This window comes from Ursus americanus, chromosome 14 (assembly GCF_024610735.1).
Source record: "Ursus americanus isolate L20-20 chromosome 14, mUrsAme1.1.p, whole genome shotgun sequence".
NCBI classification, from domain to species: domain Eukaryota; kingdom Metazoa; phylum Chordata; class Mammalia; order Carnivora; family Ursidae; genus Ursus; species Ursus americanus.
This window is the reverse complement of record NC_142140.1, coordinates 23,681,639-23,700,580: the sequence shown is the minus strand read 5'-3', so window position 1 is coordinate 23,700,580 and position 18,942 is coordinate 23,681,639. Positions and strand designations below refer to the sequence as shown.

The following is an 18,942-nucleotide window of genomic DNA, read 5'->3' as shown; positions in this document are numbered from 1 at the left end:
CTCAGCTGGGGTGATTTTGGCTACCAGATGATATTTCCAGTGTTTGGTGACATCTTTAGTTGTCACCATGTCCCTGTCACCTAAAGACCAGGGACACTGCTAAATATCTGACAACATATAGGGCAGGCCCCCACAGCAAAGAATTATCCCACCTGAAATGTCAGTAGTGCCAGACTTGAGAAAACCTGCTTTAAACCAGTGACCACTGAGCGAAATGAACTTTGGGAAGAAACTCAGAATTGTTTCCGAAGACTTTTGGGCTACAAAAACTCCTATTTTTACTGGCTACCCAGAAATACGATTTCAGAAAGGTTCAGAAATCAGGACTACCTAAATTCTGCAAAAATCCACAAATCATGCTTTTGATAGAACTACTTTCTTACCAAAGCAGGCAATGTTCCCATCCAGTCCTATATATTTCAGATCATATTTGGCAGCTTCGTTTTCAATGGGCTCATTCTCTGATTTGTCGTCCATAGCAAATATGTCCTTTTGTCGGAATTCTGCGTTGTCATCAAAGTTTATCTTTGCATCAAAACAGACAACTAAATAAAGGAAAAAGGCACATACATGAATATCTCTTAAGGATCTATAAATTACTTCCCCCAGCTGGCAGGTACAGAAGAAAGAAAAATAAGACATTGTCGTTTTTTTCTCATGATAGGGGTAGGAGAAGCTGTTATGGCTTTTTGATCTTAAACTTTAGGGCTACAAAGACAAATATGGTGGCATAGTCCCTGTTCTCAAGGGACTTACATTCTCATAAAGAGCAGAGTAATTTATACCTGTTGGTCTCTGTTTAATAAAATAATAATATAAACTGTGGTCACCCATTAAAAGTTAAAGACTGCCACATCTATATACAGCTCTGATTTGCCATTTTATTACATTTCTTATTTTTAGTATATAACCACTAATCTTCACTTATACCTTCTATGCAAAGAGAAACGAGATTATAAAGCTTAATCCCACTGTCCTCCTTTGTCCTTCTGAGGCTGCAAAGTGACATTTTTATTTAATCAGTATCCTCGCTAATATTTCTGAAAGACTTAGTGCAAAGAACACTGGGTTAGAATCAATAGTTTTTTATTTGATCCTTAACTAACTCTGTAACTTGATAAAAAAAAAAAAAAACTTAACCTACTGCTTCTTTGGGCCTCAGTTTTCTTATTTGGAAAATGGAAATAACAATCCCTAAACTGCTGATATACTTACTTTGGGGTCTGCTCAAACTAGGACCATTATCCTCATGTATGCAAGATAGGACTCTTTTGATTCAAGTTATAAAACACTAAGAGATCGAGACAGATCAGATATAATGGAAGGTGGCCAGGCATTACAAGCACTACTATTTCTACTTTCTGGTGCAAGTAGAAATCTCCCAACTCTCTCAATGGCCAGGAGCCCTGGAAACAGTTGAAACTCACTGGGTGATATGGATGGACCACAGAAAGAGCGTTTTCCTTGATTTACAGCAGAATAGCTTCTAATGAAGTCTCAGGGAGAGTCTGCAGTGAGGAGGGGTGGAATGCAGGTTTTTGGGATCTGACCCCTTTTATTATATCCCTTCAGGGAGAAATTAGTTATCTATGAGAACATTCCATTCTAACATTCTTGTACTTTACTTCAGATATTCATAGGTAGGGATCTTTGACCTAGACTTTAGAGAGATTACCCATTCTCCTCCAGCATTGGTGAAAATCACCTACTTCTTCAAAGGGAAACAACCTGGAATAATTCATTCAAAAGTAATGACAACGGTCTGTTCACCCCATTTGCTTACAATGACAAGAAAATAATGTTACAACACCCTAGAGTTACAGACCCTCCATAGAGCCTTTATACAAGGGTCTCTCTACCACAAAAATCAAGCACTTTGATACAAATCTATGCAGAACTGGCATTTTAACATCTAAGAATACTTGGCATAAATAAAAGCCCAAACCGCAAATTATTTAAAGTAGCACTGACTGACAAGAGAGAATCTTATATAGAAGTTAATGTCTGCCAGAGTCCTTAGTCTTGCCACAAAATGTCCAACCACTTTACCCACACACTGTGAATACATGGAGCAAATGAGTAATTACTGAACAGAATACAGCAACCTTAATGATGGAATCCTACAATTACCAAAGGAATTGGCCAACATTCTCTGCTTGTCACAGTGGCATTTTGTCAGCAGTTAATGACTGGTATAATAATCAATAGGAAAGCAACTTCATTCTTGGCTTTCCACTAAGCTTATAAATAAATTTTAATTAATTTATTAGTAATTTTAGCTCCTCCATTACTCATTGGCAAGACTACTTGTAACTGACACCTTCAAAATGAATGGGCAAAGGCTATCAAATTGACTTCCTAACTGAAGACTTTCAAATAAAAGAATTCTTGGTCAAAATCAATAAACTAGTAAATCAAAATAGGTCCAGGCTGATCTTTGCCCCTTACAAAGACTACAGTTCCAAGCTACTTGAGAGAACATAATTAATGCATATGTATTCGAAGTTCAGAAGGCAGCCCCAACTACCCTCTGCAAAGCCAGATTTTCAAAAGATGCTTTTTCCTGCAGTGCGACCTATACGTCAAGGACAGAAAGGAGTTCACTATTTGGGGACCACCCTGAGAAAACGTTAGTTAAACCAGAGCGAAGATGGTAACTATGGGATAAAAGGAGTACCTACAGGTATGAGACTTATGGGATAAATGGCCTCTCTGCAATGGCCCCTTGCCAGTCATTCCCTCTCCGTAGAGAAAACTAAATGACACAACTAGGCCAATGTACATTACATCCTAGTGCTTTGGGATGTTACAAACACTATGTAAATAGGAAGTGAGGGGACTTAGGAATTAAGAAGGGTGACCCAAAACTGAACTGTCACCCTCAAAGCCTTAATCTTTTCTGTGGGTGGAGCACAGGGGGAATAAAGCACTTTAAGGAGGTACCTGGACTCTTTTAGACACATATTTGTTATTTTAAAGGCAGTCCCAAACATACAAAATGCTTTCCTGCCCCACTATCTCAGTTTATAATGCTGTATCGCCTGGATGTTTTTCCTTCAACTTCACCACTTAGTGAACTCTGGCATCAAACACACCTGGGTATGAATTACAACTCGGACTTCAGAGTCAGGTAGCCAGTATCACCTCTCTTAAGCCCAGTGGCCTTGTCTCTAAAATGGAAACTGGAGTATTTTCTACTGCATGCTGTTGGTGCAATCAGGCACTCCCTGCAAAGCAGCTATTAAACCAACGCCACACTCCACCTGCTCAGTTCTTTCTTACACTCAGCTTCCCAAGGCTGCGGCTCAGGCTATAGGATTCTTCTATACTAAAAATGACTTGTCCTTGGTCTCATTCCCTATAACCCTAGACTTCGGTTTACAGTGAATCTAAACTAATGCCTACTGGAGTTTACAGATGTACAGGTTACCTATGATACTCAGTGAAACGCCATATTCAGAATACATAAGAATTTCCCACAGAATGGATTTTAATGGTTGGCATTTCAGGCTATGTGACGGACAGAGAAGGAGATTTTAGCCTAAAGGTTGGGGGTGGAAGAGAGGCCTTTGATGACCCTCAAATCACACCATACCTTTCCTTAAGGCCAGGGTGGCTAAAGATTGGATTACGCTGCTCCAAATGAGAATCTCAGTCAGGGTGTGGCAAAGCATAGCCCTTGGGACAGCTTGCTGCCTGTTCTTATAAACAGCGTTGGACTGGAATACAACCACACCCATTCATTTACATATTTCTATGGCTGCTGTCCCAAGAAACAGCAGAGATGACTCGTTATAATTAAGGCTATATGGTCCTTTACAGAAAAAGACTGCCAATCTCTACTAAGTCACACTTCTCATGTTGTAATGGCCACAGGTATCATACTTATTACAGTGAAAGAGAAACAGGAAAGGGCATCTAATGGCATGAAAACAAAAAAGCGTAAGGGACAAAATAAACAAAAACCTGCAGCTTGCACAAAAGGAGTGGATTAATCCTTGAATATTGATTAACTCTTATATGCTTATTTCCCCCTGTAAGACCCGTCCAAGTACACTTTTAGAATGAGTGTGTTAAAAATGGATTGATGGCTATGTCAACAGCGGGGCAATAAAATAAACTTGCTTGCTCAAACCTTAGCTTTTTCATTAAAACAACAAACTATGCTAAAATGTATTTTTTGAGGTACTGAACTTGGTTCAGATGTAAGATATTCAATGTCATGTTAATGAAACCTCAATTCTATAGAAAATTCATCTTGAACAAAGGCCATTCTGTGTACAAAGTGGGTGAAAAAACATACCTATTAATATTTATAAAACAATTTTCACCATCAAAAGCACATTGTTACATGCTTGATAGATTATACAAATGAATTTTCCTTCTGAACAAATATCAAAGAAAGCTGCGGTACTTATATTCATACGGAGTTTTGTTTTTTTGTTTAGTGGTGTGAGATTCTGTGAGCCGCTAATTCACCAACCTAGATGAAGAACCTGACTGGCAGTTAGCAGCCTCTGACCCTAGAGCTTTAACAGAAGAATGTGCTACAGAATTAAACAAAAGAAAAATGCATTTCAGAGGGGGGACTCACACATAAAAGAAACATAAAAACAGCAGGAAATAAGATTGTCATAATTAGTTTGAAAAATAATCTGTCTTCAAGCATTGTACTGCATTTGATTTGTGATAAATAACCATACTATGCTATTGAAATGCATCTCACCGAGATGGCCTTAAAATGCTGATACTTTCAAATTAGTCCCACTTTCCATTAAATATTGATGTTCCAAGAGTTGTGTACTTTTTAGAACTTTTCTTGAGTTGCTGCGAAAGAGAAAATAGATACAAGGCGGGAGGGGGATTTGGGTGAAGGTAGAGAACTGAAAATGTTCTTGAAAATAGAGTCTTGTGTATAAAGAGAGAAAGAGAGAGAAACACCCACCAACAACATGGGCACTTGCTAACACGAAGCAACAGGGTGGCTATTTAGGGAAATTAATCTGAAGCAAGAAAGGGATCTGATGTGCGAGTTAACTTTGGATCACTCAGCCTTAGTTCTCATGGAATCTTGGCCAGGTAATCACTGTTTTAAATTGGGTTTCATTCCGATAGCTTGGTGAATGGACTTGGGCTCCAACTGTCGAAAATGCCTCAGAGCCCGAATTATTAATCTTGGGACTCCTGGTAGGTTAGGTGAGATCATTATCTGTTGGGGGTGGGGGATGAACTGTGTACCGTAAGATGTTTAACAACATCCCTGGCCTCCACCCACGAGAGGCAAGTAGCATCCTGCATTCCCAGTTGTGATAAATAAAAATGGATGTCAACTAGACTCATGGTGGTGATCACATGGAATCTCTGTGTTGTATACCTGAAACTAATATAATGCTGTATGTCGATTGTATCTCAATAAAAAAAAGTGTCTCCAGACATTGCCAAACATCCCCTGAGGGGACAATATGCCCACCATCCCCACTGAGAAACATTATTTTAGAGACACCAAAGAAAGGAGTCTGTGTACAGGCAGATCCGGCTGAAAGTGGTAAGAAATGAAATAGAACATAAAATCTCACAGCAGCTTGTAAAACAGATGAATGAATGGATAGGTAGATAAATAAATAATGATGAAGAAAACCCTGCTTTTTTTAAATTAAAGTCTTTTATTTACTTAAGTAATCTCTGCACCCATGTGGGACTCACACTCATGACTCTGACTGAGATCAAGAGTTGCATGCTCTTCTGACTGAGCTAACCAGGCACCCCAAGAAAACCTTGCTTCTAACTTGGCCACATGTTTTGCTTTGTTTTTGTTTTAAGATTTTATTTATTTATTTGACAGAGAGAGAAAGAGAGAGACAGCACAAGCAGGGGGAGCAGGAGAGGGAGAGGCAGGCTCCCCGCTGAGCAGGGAGAACTGGACCACAGGTTTAATGAATTAATTCTGGCGATACAACTGGACAAGCAAGGAAGAGAGTTCATTTCTCTTCGACTATTTAATTAACAGCTTACTTTCATTTCAATAAAATTAAGGCCATTCTGGTAGACATGGAGCTCTATCCCTTTTTCCATTGAGAAATTGCCTTTCTCCTGCATCTGTGATTCCAGTTCAGTGACTGGTCTAGATGTGGATATGGACCCAAGTAGGGCCAATCAGAATCATTTGAAAAGATCGCTGCGGTTGCTGGAGGAGAATGATGAAAAATGGGAGCCATCTTGGCGGCCCCTCCAGAGAGACTGGCCGATGAAGAAGCCAATTCAGAGGTAGCTAGGCTGGAAGATCAGAGAATCCCTTGTTCCCTTCATGCCCTAAACCAGACCACTCCTTGTTACATGACGAAAATAAGTATCCTTCCCTGACCTGGAAGCCTCTTAACAAAAACTAGACTGTTGTAGGTTTCTCTTGCTAACAACCATTATAATTCTAACAGTCACTAAACTACATTACAGTCAATTGTGCCAAATCATATTTTTTGAATCAAATTATTAATCACATTGGAAAAAAATAATTGTTGGACTGCAGTTCTTTCACCACATTAAAAATTTCCCATGGGTGACCTAGCAGCATAGATGTTATCAAGATCATTGCTCTTCATTCAACCAAGTATCATCTGTTGTGCAAATATATGACCAGCCACCTGGATTTTTAAAAAATGTTCCTCATTAACCAATGGAAAGTGGAAGAAACTCTCTTACAAAGAAGCTTTGCAAAACATAAGTTTAAAGTAAAAATGTTTGGTGTGATGCTAAGCTCCTTAAACTTCTAAATTGACTCATTATTAAATCACAATTTTAATGTGAAACATTATATGCTCTGCTATTACTGATCTAAATGGAAAAAAATTAAATATTCACATTATAAATATTAAGATTATTAATACTGCTAGGATATAAATGACTTTCTTTACAGCCCCTAAATAAAGGATTGCTTTAGGGGATTGTGACAATGATGAAGATCAATTTATACATTTGGTCATTAATCACTGTTTCCTAATTGGGTTTAATTTGACTACTGCTCATTAGAGTTATAAACCAACACACTCCTTTAATTGTGATTATAATTCAATAGCTGAACTTTTATGGTACAATGAACAAATTAATAGCTAAAGATAATTTTGCTCTTAAAAATATCACATAAGACTTATGCTTTAATGAACTATATACACGACATGTATTTTATGATGACTCCTTCAAAAAAGCTCGAGAATTTTCCTTTCTCTTCATAATTAAAAAAAAAACTTCTGATTTCATGAGGTTTTACAAATATATTCTAGGAAAAGTTTCTTGCACCCTTATTCCCTGCATCAGACCGCAATCTGTGACGGACAACTTACCAAAGGTTTGAGTGAAAATAGTATTATAGCCTGACTTTTATCCAATTCCTTGGCTGAATTTCCATTTTTTTAAAATATGAAATAACCAGGTCGCTTATGCATACTAGTTTGAAAAGGAAGCCATGACCTTGAAGAACTTATACTCAACTTCCTTCTCTTCTGTTTCTTGGATTTAATTAACAGCCACTCAATGCAGCACGAATTTGGACTAATTTCCACTAAGCTGGAGACTACATATAGATCACTGTGATAAAAGTAAATTAATGGTTTAAGAGAAAAAAGGTAAAAAAAGAAAACAGTTTGGTATATCAAAATCAACACACACACTGTACTGAGAGAGACACAGGTCCAAATTCCAGCTCCAGTAACGAGCTGCCTATGGAGGAGTCACATTAATTTTCAAACCTCTACATAATAGGGATAATAACTCCATACTTTTCAGGATTGCTATAAGTAATAAAAAAGAATATATGTAAAAACTTAGCAAAGTATGTGTCATCTGAGGTCAAAACAGAGTTTTCCTCCACTTCACTCTTCTCTACATAAAATACTATGATTTTATAGTCAAACAGAATTTTTAAAATATTTATGAATAAAAGGTAGTTTGTTTACAAATAACCTATCACAGATCTTTATCTGGCGGTCACCTGTGCAAACCAGGAAACATATTATTTTCAATGGCTTCCTCAACATTACTATTTGTCTAAAAAAAACAAAAAAAATAGACAAAAAGATGAAATCCATACCTTTTCTGGAATACTCTTTTTTTATAGCTATCACTTTACCTTTTTTTTTTTTAAAGATTTTATTTATTTATTTGACAGAGACAGAGACAGAGACAGCCAGCGAGAGAGGGAACACAAGCAGGGGGAGTGGGAGAGGAAGAAGCAGGCTCATAGCGGAAGAGCCTGATGTGGGGCTCGATCCCATAACGCCGGGATCACGCCCTGAGCTGAAGGCAGCCGCTTAACCACTGTGCCACCCAGGCGCCCCTATCACTTTACTTTTTAAAAAAAAATTTAATATTTTTTATCTACTCATTTGAGAAAGAGGGCACGGGCAAGAGCACCAGCAGGGAGAGGAAGAAGCAGATTCCCTGCTGAGAAGGGAGCCTGACATGGGGCTCAATCCTAGGACTCTGAGATCATGACCTGAGGTGAAGACAGATGCTTAACAGACTGAGCCACCCAGGTGCCCCTAATTTAACTTTTTAAAAATGAAAATGGAGAATTTATGAGAAGAATACAGGGACCTGCACCAGAAATGCCACAAGATTCATGGAAGGAGATCAGGACTGTCTTTCATTAGTTTAAGTACAATTGGTGACAACTACAATTTTAAACAAGGACTTAATTTTTAAATGAAGTTTTACTTTCTGTTTTTTTTTTATGTTTTACTTTCAATATCCATTATCTTGTTTGATTTTCAGAAGGATAAGAAATAATAAAATAATAATAGCTAATGCTTTTGTACCTCTAACCATATGCGACGCCTTGTTCTAGGAACATTATCTTCATAACGATCTTCTAAGGTAGGTACTATTATTATTGTTACCATTTTGTACTTAAAAAAATTCCAGTATAGTTAACATACAGTGTTATATTAGTTTCAGGTGTACAATACAGTGACTCAACAGTTCTAGACATTACTCAGTGCTCATCACAATGAGTGTACTCTCAATCCCCTTCACCTATTTCATATACCACCCTCCCACACACACATACACTTACCTCCCCTCTGGCAACCACCAGCTGGTTCTCTGTATTTAGGAGTGTTTTGTTGTCTCCTTTTTGTTGTTGTTTATTTGTTTTCTTTCTTAAATTCTACCTATGAGTGGAATTTAAAATCATATGGTATTTGTCTTTCTCAGTCTGACTTAGTTCACATAGCATGATACTCTCTAGATCCATCCATATTGTTGCAAATGGCAAGATTTCATTCATTTTTATGACTAATATTTGTGTGTGTGTGTGTGTGTGTGTGTGTGTGTGTACACACTGCTTCTTTATCTACTCATCTATGGATGGGCACTGGAGTTGTTTCCACACATCTTGATTATCATAAATAATATTGCAATAAACATAAGGGTACATATTTATTTTTGAATTAGTGCTTTTATTTTTTTAGGTAAATAAATATCCAGTAGTGGAATTCCTGAGTCCCACAGTAATTCTAATTTTAATTTTTTGAATAACCTCCATACTGATTTCCATGATGACCACACCAGCTTTCGTTTCCACCAACAGTGCGCAAGGGTTCCTCTTTCTCCACATCCTTACACTTGTTTCTTGCGTTCTCTATTTTAGCCATCCTGACAAGTATGAAGTGATATCTCATTGTGGTTTTGATCTGTTTCCCTCATGATGAGTATGTTTAACATCTTATCATGTGTCTGTTGGCCATCCATATGCCTTCTTTGGAAAAATGTCTGTTCATGTCTTCTGCCCATTTTTAATTGATGTTGAGCTATATAAGTACCTTATATATTTGTGATATTAACCCCTCATCAGATGTATCATTTACAAATATCTTTTCCCATTTAATAGGTTGTCTTTTTTTTGTTGATGGTTTCCCTTGCTGTGTGAAAGCTTTTTATTTTGATTTAGTCCCAATAGTTTATTTTGGCTTTTGTTTCCCTTGCCTCAAGAGACATATATAAAAAAATGTTGCTACAGCCAACGTCAAAGAAATTACCGCATGGCCTCTCTTCTAGGATTTTTATGATTTCAGGTATCACATTTAGATTTTTAGTCCATTTCAAGCTTATTTTGGTGTATGGTGTAAGAACATGGTCCAGTTTCATTCTTGTGCATGAAGCTGTCTGGTTTTCCCAACACCATTTGTTGAAGAAACTGTATTTTCCCATTGCATATTCTTTCCTCCTTTGTCATAAATTGACTGTATAATCATGGGTTTATTTCTGTTTCATTGATCTGTGTGTCTATTTTGGTGCCAGTATCATACTGTTTTGTTTACTATAGCTTTGTGGTATGTCTTGAAATCTAGGATTGTGATACCTCCAGTTTGTTCTTTTTCAAGATTGCTTTGGTTATTCAAGGTCTTTTGTGGTTCCATACGAATTTTAAGATTATTTGTCATAGTTCTGTGAAAAATGCCATTGGTATTTTAACAGGGATTGCCTTAAATCTGTAGATTGCTTTGGGTATATGGATATTTTAACAATATTTGTTTTCCCAATTCATGAGCATGGAATGAATATCTTCCTATTTGTTTGTGTTATCTTCAATTTCTTTCAACAATGTTCTATAGTTTTTTTTGAGTATAGGACCTTTCACCTTGTTGATTAAATTCATTCCTAGGTATTTTATTATTTTTGGTACAATTATAAATGAGATTGTTTTCTTGACTTCTCTTTCTGCCACTTCATTATTCGTGTATAGAAATGCAACAGATTTCTATATATTGATTTTAAGTCCTGTGACTTTTTTTTTTTTAATTTGCTTGATTGGAATGTTTATTTTTTTTATTTTTTCTTTTTTTGTGGTTGCACCATCATTTTTAATGCATTAAAAGAGTTTACATGATTTACTGTAAACCACATAGTAACTTATGTAGCAGGGCTGAAACAGAGACCAGAACTGGTGATTTCTTTTTTTTTATAATAATTTTTTCTTGTATTATGTTAGTCACCATACGGTACATCCCTAGTTTTTGATGTAAAGTTCCATGATTCATTACTTGCGTATAACACCCAGTGCACCGTGCAATACATGCCCTCCTTACTACCCATCACCAGCCTATCCTGTTCCCCCACCCCCCTCCCCTCTGAAGCCCTCAGTTTGTTTCCCAGAGTCCATAGTCTCTCATGGTTCATTCCCCCTTCTGTTTACCCCCCACCTTTCTTCTTCCCTTTCTTTCGACTTTAATGAATTCCTTTATCAGTTCTGGTAGTTTTGTGGTGAAGTCATTTTTGGGTTTTCTTTTTTTTTTTTTTTTAAGATTTTATTTATTTATTCGACAGAGATAGAGACAGCCAGAGAGAGAGGGAACACAAGCAGAGGGAATGGGAGAGAAAGAAGCAGGCTCATAGCCGAAGAGCCTGATGTGGGGCTCGATCCCATAACGCCGGGATCACGCCCTGAGCCGAAGGCAGACGCTTAACCGCTGTGCCACCCAGGCGCCCCTCGGGTTTTCTATATATAGTATCATGTCATCTGCAAATAGTGAAAGTTTTACTTCTTCCTTTCCAATTTGGATTCCTTTTATTTATTTATTTTTGTCTGACTGCTGTGGCTAGGACTTCCAGTACAATGTTGAATAAAACTGGTGAAAATGGACATCCTTGTCTTATTTCTGATCTTAGAGTAAAGCTCTTTATCTTCCACCATGAGTATGCTATTAGCTATGGGTTTTTCAGAGATGACCTCTTATGTTGAGATATGTTCCCTCTAAACCTAGTTTGTTGAGGGTTTTTATCATGAATGGATATTGTACTTTGTCAAATACTTTTTCTGCATCTATTGAAATAATCATACAGTTTTTATCCTTTCTCTTGTTGATGTGATGCATCATATTAATTGATTTTTAAATACTGAGCCTCCCTTGCATCCCAGGAATAAATCCCACTTGATCATGGTGAATGATTGTTTTTAATGTATTGTCGAATTTGGTCTTTAGTATTTTATCGCGAATTTTTGCATCTATGTTCATCAGAGATATTGGCTTATAATTTGCTTTTTGGTGATGTCTTGATCTGGTTTTTGCATCAAAGTAATGTTGGCCTCATGGAATAAATTTGGAAGCCTTCCTCCCCTTTCTATTTTTTGGAACAGTTTGAGAAAAATAGGTATTAACTCTTGTTTAAAGGTTTGGTAGAATTCACCTGTGAAGCCATCTGATCCTAGACTTTTGTTTGTTGGGTGTTTTTCCTGGACTATATGAGAAGAGGACCTACATCTTATGAATGTCAGGGACTGGCCTCTTTTGTGTCTGACAGTGGATGTTTACACGAACACCAGTCAATTCACTCTACAAGACAGTTATCATTTTTACCACTCTTTTGGATTAAAAAACAAAACAAAAACCAAAAACCAAACCCCAAGGCTTAGCCCAGGTCTGTGGCCAGAACACAGCAGGTCGAGAATTTGAACGCAGTCCCCTTTGTAAAACACTACACTATGTCCACCTCGGTCTGCAACTTGGTTGTGTTTGCACATAGCAGATCACCTAATTGACCCAATGGTGAATCCCTATTTACTGACTGCCCACAACATGCTAGACAGCATACAAGACACAGGGGGAAATGTGCTAAAAAAGACAAGGTTTGTGGAACTTACATTCCTGTATCCCTGTCCCATCCACCTGATACGATATCCCACCCTCCACCTCTAAACACATACATTCACAAGCTTTTACTACCGAATTAATAGGAATTTACCGAATACCAGCTGTATGTAAGGCACAGTGCAATAGGGGTGGGTACTGGGATAGAAAACAGTTCTTTATGCTTTTCAAGTGCCTGATGGATAGAAAAATCTTCTCTACAAAAATGCCTCCTTCTCCCACCTGAATCAGAAGCTAGTGACTAAGTAAGGTGAAAGAGCTGGATGGGAGGGCACTAGGGCTTCACGGTGATGATATAAATCCAGCAGGGGGGCACAAAGTGCATTTGTACAAATTTATGGGAACTAAAAATCTTCAAGCATTTCCAGCTCCATTCATTACTCAAGGCAGAGGCTCCTGTTTCTACCCAAGATTTCACCTCAGTATAAGCCAGAAAGGCCCTGGAAAAACAAGGGGGTGCTGGTGGATGGGTATTTCTAAATAAAACAAGAAGGAGCTCCCCCTGAGGCCTGGCATTTGGCTGCAAACAAACTCCAGCGCTGAAGTGTTCAACTGTATCACGGGAGTATTAGAGACCACGGTAGAAATTAAATTACTGAATGAAACGAAGGCAAAGCTGCTGCTACAGTCTTTCGTACAATTTAATTTATAGTTTGCATAAATAATTACATTCATTTGTTGTTGGTGGTTTTTTTTTCTTTTTTTGGTTACCTTGTCCTTCTGGGGTTTCACCGAAGGGATTCACTTCCACCTGAGTTGCATCAATTTTCAGGAAGAGATTGTACAGCTTCTTAATTTGATCTGCGGCCTAAATGGGATCAAGTACGATGAAATTACACCAAAGCAGTAAAAGCACATTTATTTTGCTGGATTAATGAAACCTTAAAAATAACAAGTTATGTCTTTACGTTAGGTTTTCTGAAGGGAAAAACAGAAAAGCGTAATTATTTTAATTTCCACTGCTATTCATTAGAAGGAATTGCTCAACTTTTCCCCAGACACCAGGAAAGACCATTATCAGGAAAACAAAAATATTTTCAGTCCGGTCTAAAAACACAGTTAGTCTTTTTGTAAATTATCATGTCCCTATTAGCTGAGCTACACTGCAGCAGGAGCCACGATCATTAATACAAACAAGCTCCGTTTAAGTAAAAGGTAAACACGATGTTGAGAGTTTATAATGACCAGGTTTTCCTTATTATGCTAGAATAAAACTGTTGTTACATTCATCGCTCCAAACCTATAATCTGGGAAACAACTACTGAGTGTCTAATGGAAACTGTGGCGAGAGAGGAAGATGAAAGTCCTACACAGTAGAGTTGGGGAGCAGCACCGTTTCAACTAAACAGTTTGTCCTGAAGGCGTAAACCATAAAGAGCAACCATATCCAGAGTCTCCCCAATGTTATGCCCTGACTTCATTTTTCTCCTGCTGCTTGAAATTCACTCATGCATTCATTCTTTTCAAGCAACTTTTATGAATGGCCTACGTCACAGCGTGCTGGCATTGTGTGAAGTGGGGCAAGGGAAAGACATCCGGAATGGGGCCTTGACAGGAGCCTGGAAAGCTCACACCTGGAGTGAACACAGCCTGTGATGGACACAGCACGACTGCGTATCCCTGGCTCAGTGCTGGGGATCAGTCTCGTTCTTGGCCCCACCTTCTTGCCTAGCCATAGTTCCCCGTTGGCAATATTTTCACTTACTGTTCCATCCCTGCATTTTTGCCCTCACATCCATTTCCAGCTTTTCCCCATCCCTACTCTGGGTATCAGGGGAGCTGACACTTGTAGGCTGAGTTTCCAAGGCTTCTGGGCTGGATGGCTCAGTTCAGCCAAGGAGAAGCAGTGGTAGGAGATAAGAGGAAGGAGAAAGGGAAAAGCTGGAGTCCTTCGACCCCTCTCTTTCTGCCTTGCAGAAGCATCTCCTCCTCTAGCTTTAGCAACCACGAGAGACCCACCAGGGTTCTGCCTTCTATTTCCCATGGTGCAGAAATACCACTGCTTCATTTAGCTTCCACCAGCATGCAGGGAGCAACATGTTACGTTTTAGCTCTACCTTGCCTCTCTGTCCACCCTGAAATTTCTCAACTCTTGAAGCACCATGTAACCAATTCCCTGGAACTAAGTCCCACTGCGTGAATATTGAGAGTGCTTTCATTGTTCTGATATTGACGAAAGAACTCCTGGAAATGAAATTCGCGTTTTCTTAATTTATTTGATGTATATTTCTAAACTTTCTTAAATCCTAATTTGAAACCAAGTCACTACAAATAACCAAACATACATAATGGGTAAGATTGAATATTTTTTAATATTGATTTTTTTCTGGTTAGATAATATATGTACATGTTACCAAATTCCCAAGGTATGCAAGAGTCTCCCTCTGAACCTTCCCCAGACTCCCCAGCCACACAGCTCCCCGTGGCTCATCCTGCAGCAGCCACCTTACTCACTGGCTGGTGATTCAATGACAGATACTGTAGGTATGTACAAGTATGCATATTCTCCATTCGTCTCTTTTAAAAAACCAAACTCGGTTCTATACCTTGTTTCTTTACTTAAATGACTTTATAAAGCCTTCATTGGCAATACAAATAGAGTGAGCTTATTCTTATAAGTGGCCACATAATACCTTACATGAATGTATCATAATTCATTTAGCCTCTCTCTTAAACAATAGCCATTTATTTGGTTTCCAATTGTTTGACATTACTTAAAATGCTGCCTTATCTATCTCTGTATGTGTATCATATAAGTGACTGAATATCTAGGATAAATTCCCCAGAATGGAGCAAAAAAGGGGGGTGGGGGATTATAAATAATAAAAGATTATTCTATATCATTCTTGGTAGAAGCTGTCACTAGTTTCCCACAACCCAGTATCAGAGAAACTGTTTTTCTATGCACAACCATCAGCTATCGATCTTTGCCAGTACGCCAGGTAAGAGTGGGTATCTCATTTAGATCTTTGATTGGAATGCTCTTACTATTAATGAATTTGAGCATTATTCTATGAGCTTAAGAGACATCTGTATTTCCTTTTCTCTGAATTTTGCCCATTTTTTCTGTTGCAGTTTTAGTCTTCTTTCTCACTAAGTTATAAGAAGCATTTTTACATGTCGGAAGTTAGCTCTTCATCTCATATAAATTGCAAATATTTTCCTCCTTTAACATTTGCCTTTCACCCATGCGTCTGTTACTTCTGCCACATGGAATCTGGTAATAATAATGTCACTCTTTTCTTTCACGGATTCTAGCTTTGGGTCAGACTTTAAGAAGGCTGGTCCCACTCTGAGAGTGTTAAAACAATTCTCCAATTTTTTTCAAATACTTTAAGATTTCTTTTATTTCATGTTTGTTTGTTTATTTATTTATTTATTTATTTATCCAAATAGATTTTATTTGAGCTATGGTACAAAGCTGGTAGGTCACTCAGTGCCAAAAAGATTTGTATTTCTCGGGGTTTTCTAGGCCATCGGTATGAGCTTGCAACGTAAGCCCCATGAAAGCAGCACGGTGTCTGTCCTGGGCACTGTGGCATCCACTGTACCTATGCAGCCCTGCACAGAGTCAACACTCACTAAATACTGGTTCAATTAATGATTGATTTACTAATAGGAGAAACCACACAATGGAAAAAACTTCTGGGCGTACGCATATAGAAGATCTTAGCCCAGCTACTTTAAAGCTTTCTTCTTTTTTAAAATACACGTACTATAAAATGCACGATCTCAATCATTTTTTTAAGTGTACAGTTTGGCAGTCTCCAGTATATTCACAGTGCCATGCAACCACGCTCCAGCATGTTTCCATCCTGCAAAGCTGAAACTCTACACCCATTAGATAACAACTCTCCGTTCTCATCTGACAACCACCATTCTACTGTCTGCCACTATGAATCTGATGAGTCTGGGTACTTCATACAAACAGACTCAAACACATATTTATCTTTCTGTAACTGGCTAATTTCACTTAGCACAATGCCCTCAAGGCTCATCCATGGCTTCTCAGAACCTCCCTCTTTTACGAGGCTGAACAACTATCCACTGCATGTATATACCACTTTGTTTATCCATTCATTCATCAGCGGATACCCCGGGTGCTTCGAAGCTCCTTAAGCCTGTGTCAACATAGCTTACCATGAGGCCTGAATTTTCTAAACATTAATGCCATTTTAATTATACACTAACACAGCATTTGGCTAGTATTCACTGTTATAGCTATTTATTACTATAAAAAGACGGACTATAAACATTTTTTTGAGCAGGATTGAAGCATGATTAGATTTGTGTTATAAGATCTCTAAGGGAGGGGCGCCTGGGTGGCACAGTCGTTGGGCGTCTTGCCTTCGGCTCAGGGCGTGATCCCAGCGTTCTGGGATCGAGCCCCACATCAGGCTCCTCCGCTGGGAGCCTGCTTCTTCCTCTCCCACTCCCCCTGCTTGTGTTCCCTCTCTCGCTGGCTGTCTCTGTCAAATAAATGAATAAAATCTTTAAAAAAAAAAAAAAGAAGATCTCTACGGGAAATGTGTTATAAAATCTGTGTTGTAAGATCTAAAAGGGAGAACCAGCCCAGCTTGGAGACAGAACGTGCCTTATTCCAGAGGCCATCCAGTAAATGGCTATAGAGGCTAGGCAGGGAAAATGTGTCAGTCTGAGCAGGTGTAATAATAGAAAATGGCAGGCCCTGGGGCGAGCTGAGGTTAGCTCCCCAGCTTTCTAAACATGTTCAAGTTTAAAAAATAAATTAAACACAAGTCAAAGAAAACATTCTGCTGTTTACCTTACAGTCAGCCAGCTTCCTACTGCCACCTACTTCCTCAGTTCAAAACCACACTATACAGAAAATTTGTTTTCTCTTCTTCTGCCATCAATTAATGTTATTTTAAGGTTGTTTGTTAAGCAATTAAAAAAAATTAAGATGCCTAAAACCAAATATCCTTTGAGCCATATGCACAAAACCCTGACAAATTTACAAGTACCTTCAAAAATGTTTTAGCAGGTTAAAAATTTTAGAAATATTTCTGTTTTATTCCAGGAACCAGTATCATCAACACTCACATACGTTTTTTAAAGCCAGCCAGAGGGACAAACCATTCTCAGAGGCATTAGTGATCATTTATTAACTACACTCTTCAAATCCTTTTATTAGCTTAAATCCTAAATAAAGACGCATGTTGGCAATTCATGGTGCCTATGTTTTCAGAAATTAATAGTATAGAGGACAACTAAGACACACTTGACAAATCTGTGAATTTTTAGTCATTTTCAGCTTTCCTGTGGCTTTAGTCTTTTCAACCAATTCGTGCTGAAATGAATTTTGTTGGGAACACACACCCGGTAGTTTTTGTGCAAGGTCGTTTTATTTATTTATTTACTTTTTGCCTAAGTCTAATGTGAATACCTCATGTTCAGAGACAACAAGCATGAGTTACAGGAAAGATATTAATAACGTAACAAGATAATCATGTTATAAGTTGTTCATCCATAAGAGCTCTGCCTCCAGATGCCTAAACCACATCCTAGATGAGAATTAACTGACTTTCAAGGTCACATTGAATCTGAGGGGCCTCAAAGATACTATTTCTTGAGCAAAGGGTCACTGATTAACGCTCATTTAAATGTTTTCTCTTCTGGGGAGCCTCCCACACTTACTGGACACCGGCTTTCTGGAACGTGTCACTGACCCCTGTGGCTTGAGGAAGCAATCTAAAGCAGAGGTTCCCAAATCTACCACCCCAGCACACACAGAGTCTCCCTCCTACTGTGCAAATATAATCACGTGTCCCTAGATGAACAAATTCCAACACACCTACAACAGAACGCCCTCGTCTCCTTCACACCCCCTCTCCCTGTAATCGCTGCCAGCAGCTGAGCACTGTTCTGTGAGCCCCTGGAGGACAATGGCTATTTCTCATTATCTCTGTTTGCCAGGGTCCAGCAGGGTCAGCAGCACCCAGGCAGCGCTCACTCCAACTTTGCTGAGCAAAGGAAGATTTAAAGCCTTTCATTTAGTGGATGACAAAGAAATGAGAAAAAAAAAAAAAACAACAACGAATTAAAAGACGTCTTTCCTTGATACACTCAGTTAAAAATATAATGACATTATAGCTACTAATGGCCCCTGAGAACTGGCATGTTCGTCTTCCTTCCACAGATAACGCATTTAAAACCTAGGGTATCGGGGCTACTGAGAAAACATGATTCAACCATTTAAGAGTTATGACTCCCAAAGTTCTCTTATAATATGGAAGGGGAAGGAAAGTGTCTTCTGGCGTACCTAACATCATTAGTGCCTTCTCTA

At 38.4% G+C, this 18,942-nt stretch overlaps 1 protein-coding gene across 1 annotated transcript in view; it reads right to left on the bottom strand.

Annotated features, from left to right (window-relative positions):
• SUCLG2 (succinate-CoA ligase GDP-forming subunit beta) overlaps positions 1–18,942 on the bottom strand; it is a 254,209-nt gene that overhangs the window by 97,591 nt on the left and 137,676 nt on the right. The window contains exons 7-8 of the mRNA XM_045774661.2: positions 13,350–13,446; positions 384–545 (exon numbers count right to left, since the gene is read on the bottom strand). Of these exons, the coding sequence (XP_045630617.1) occupies positions 384–545; positions 13,350–13,446 (259 nt within the window). The remainder of the gene's footprint in view (positions 1–383; positions 546–13,349; positions 13,447–18,942) is intronic.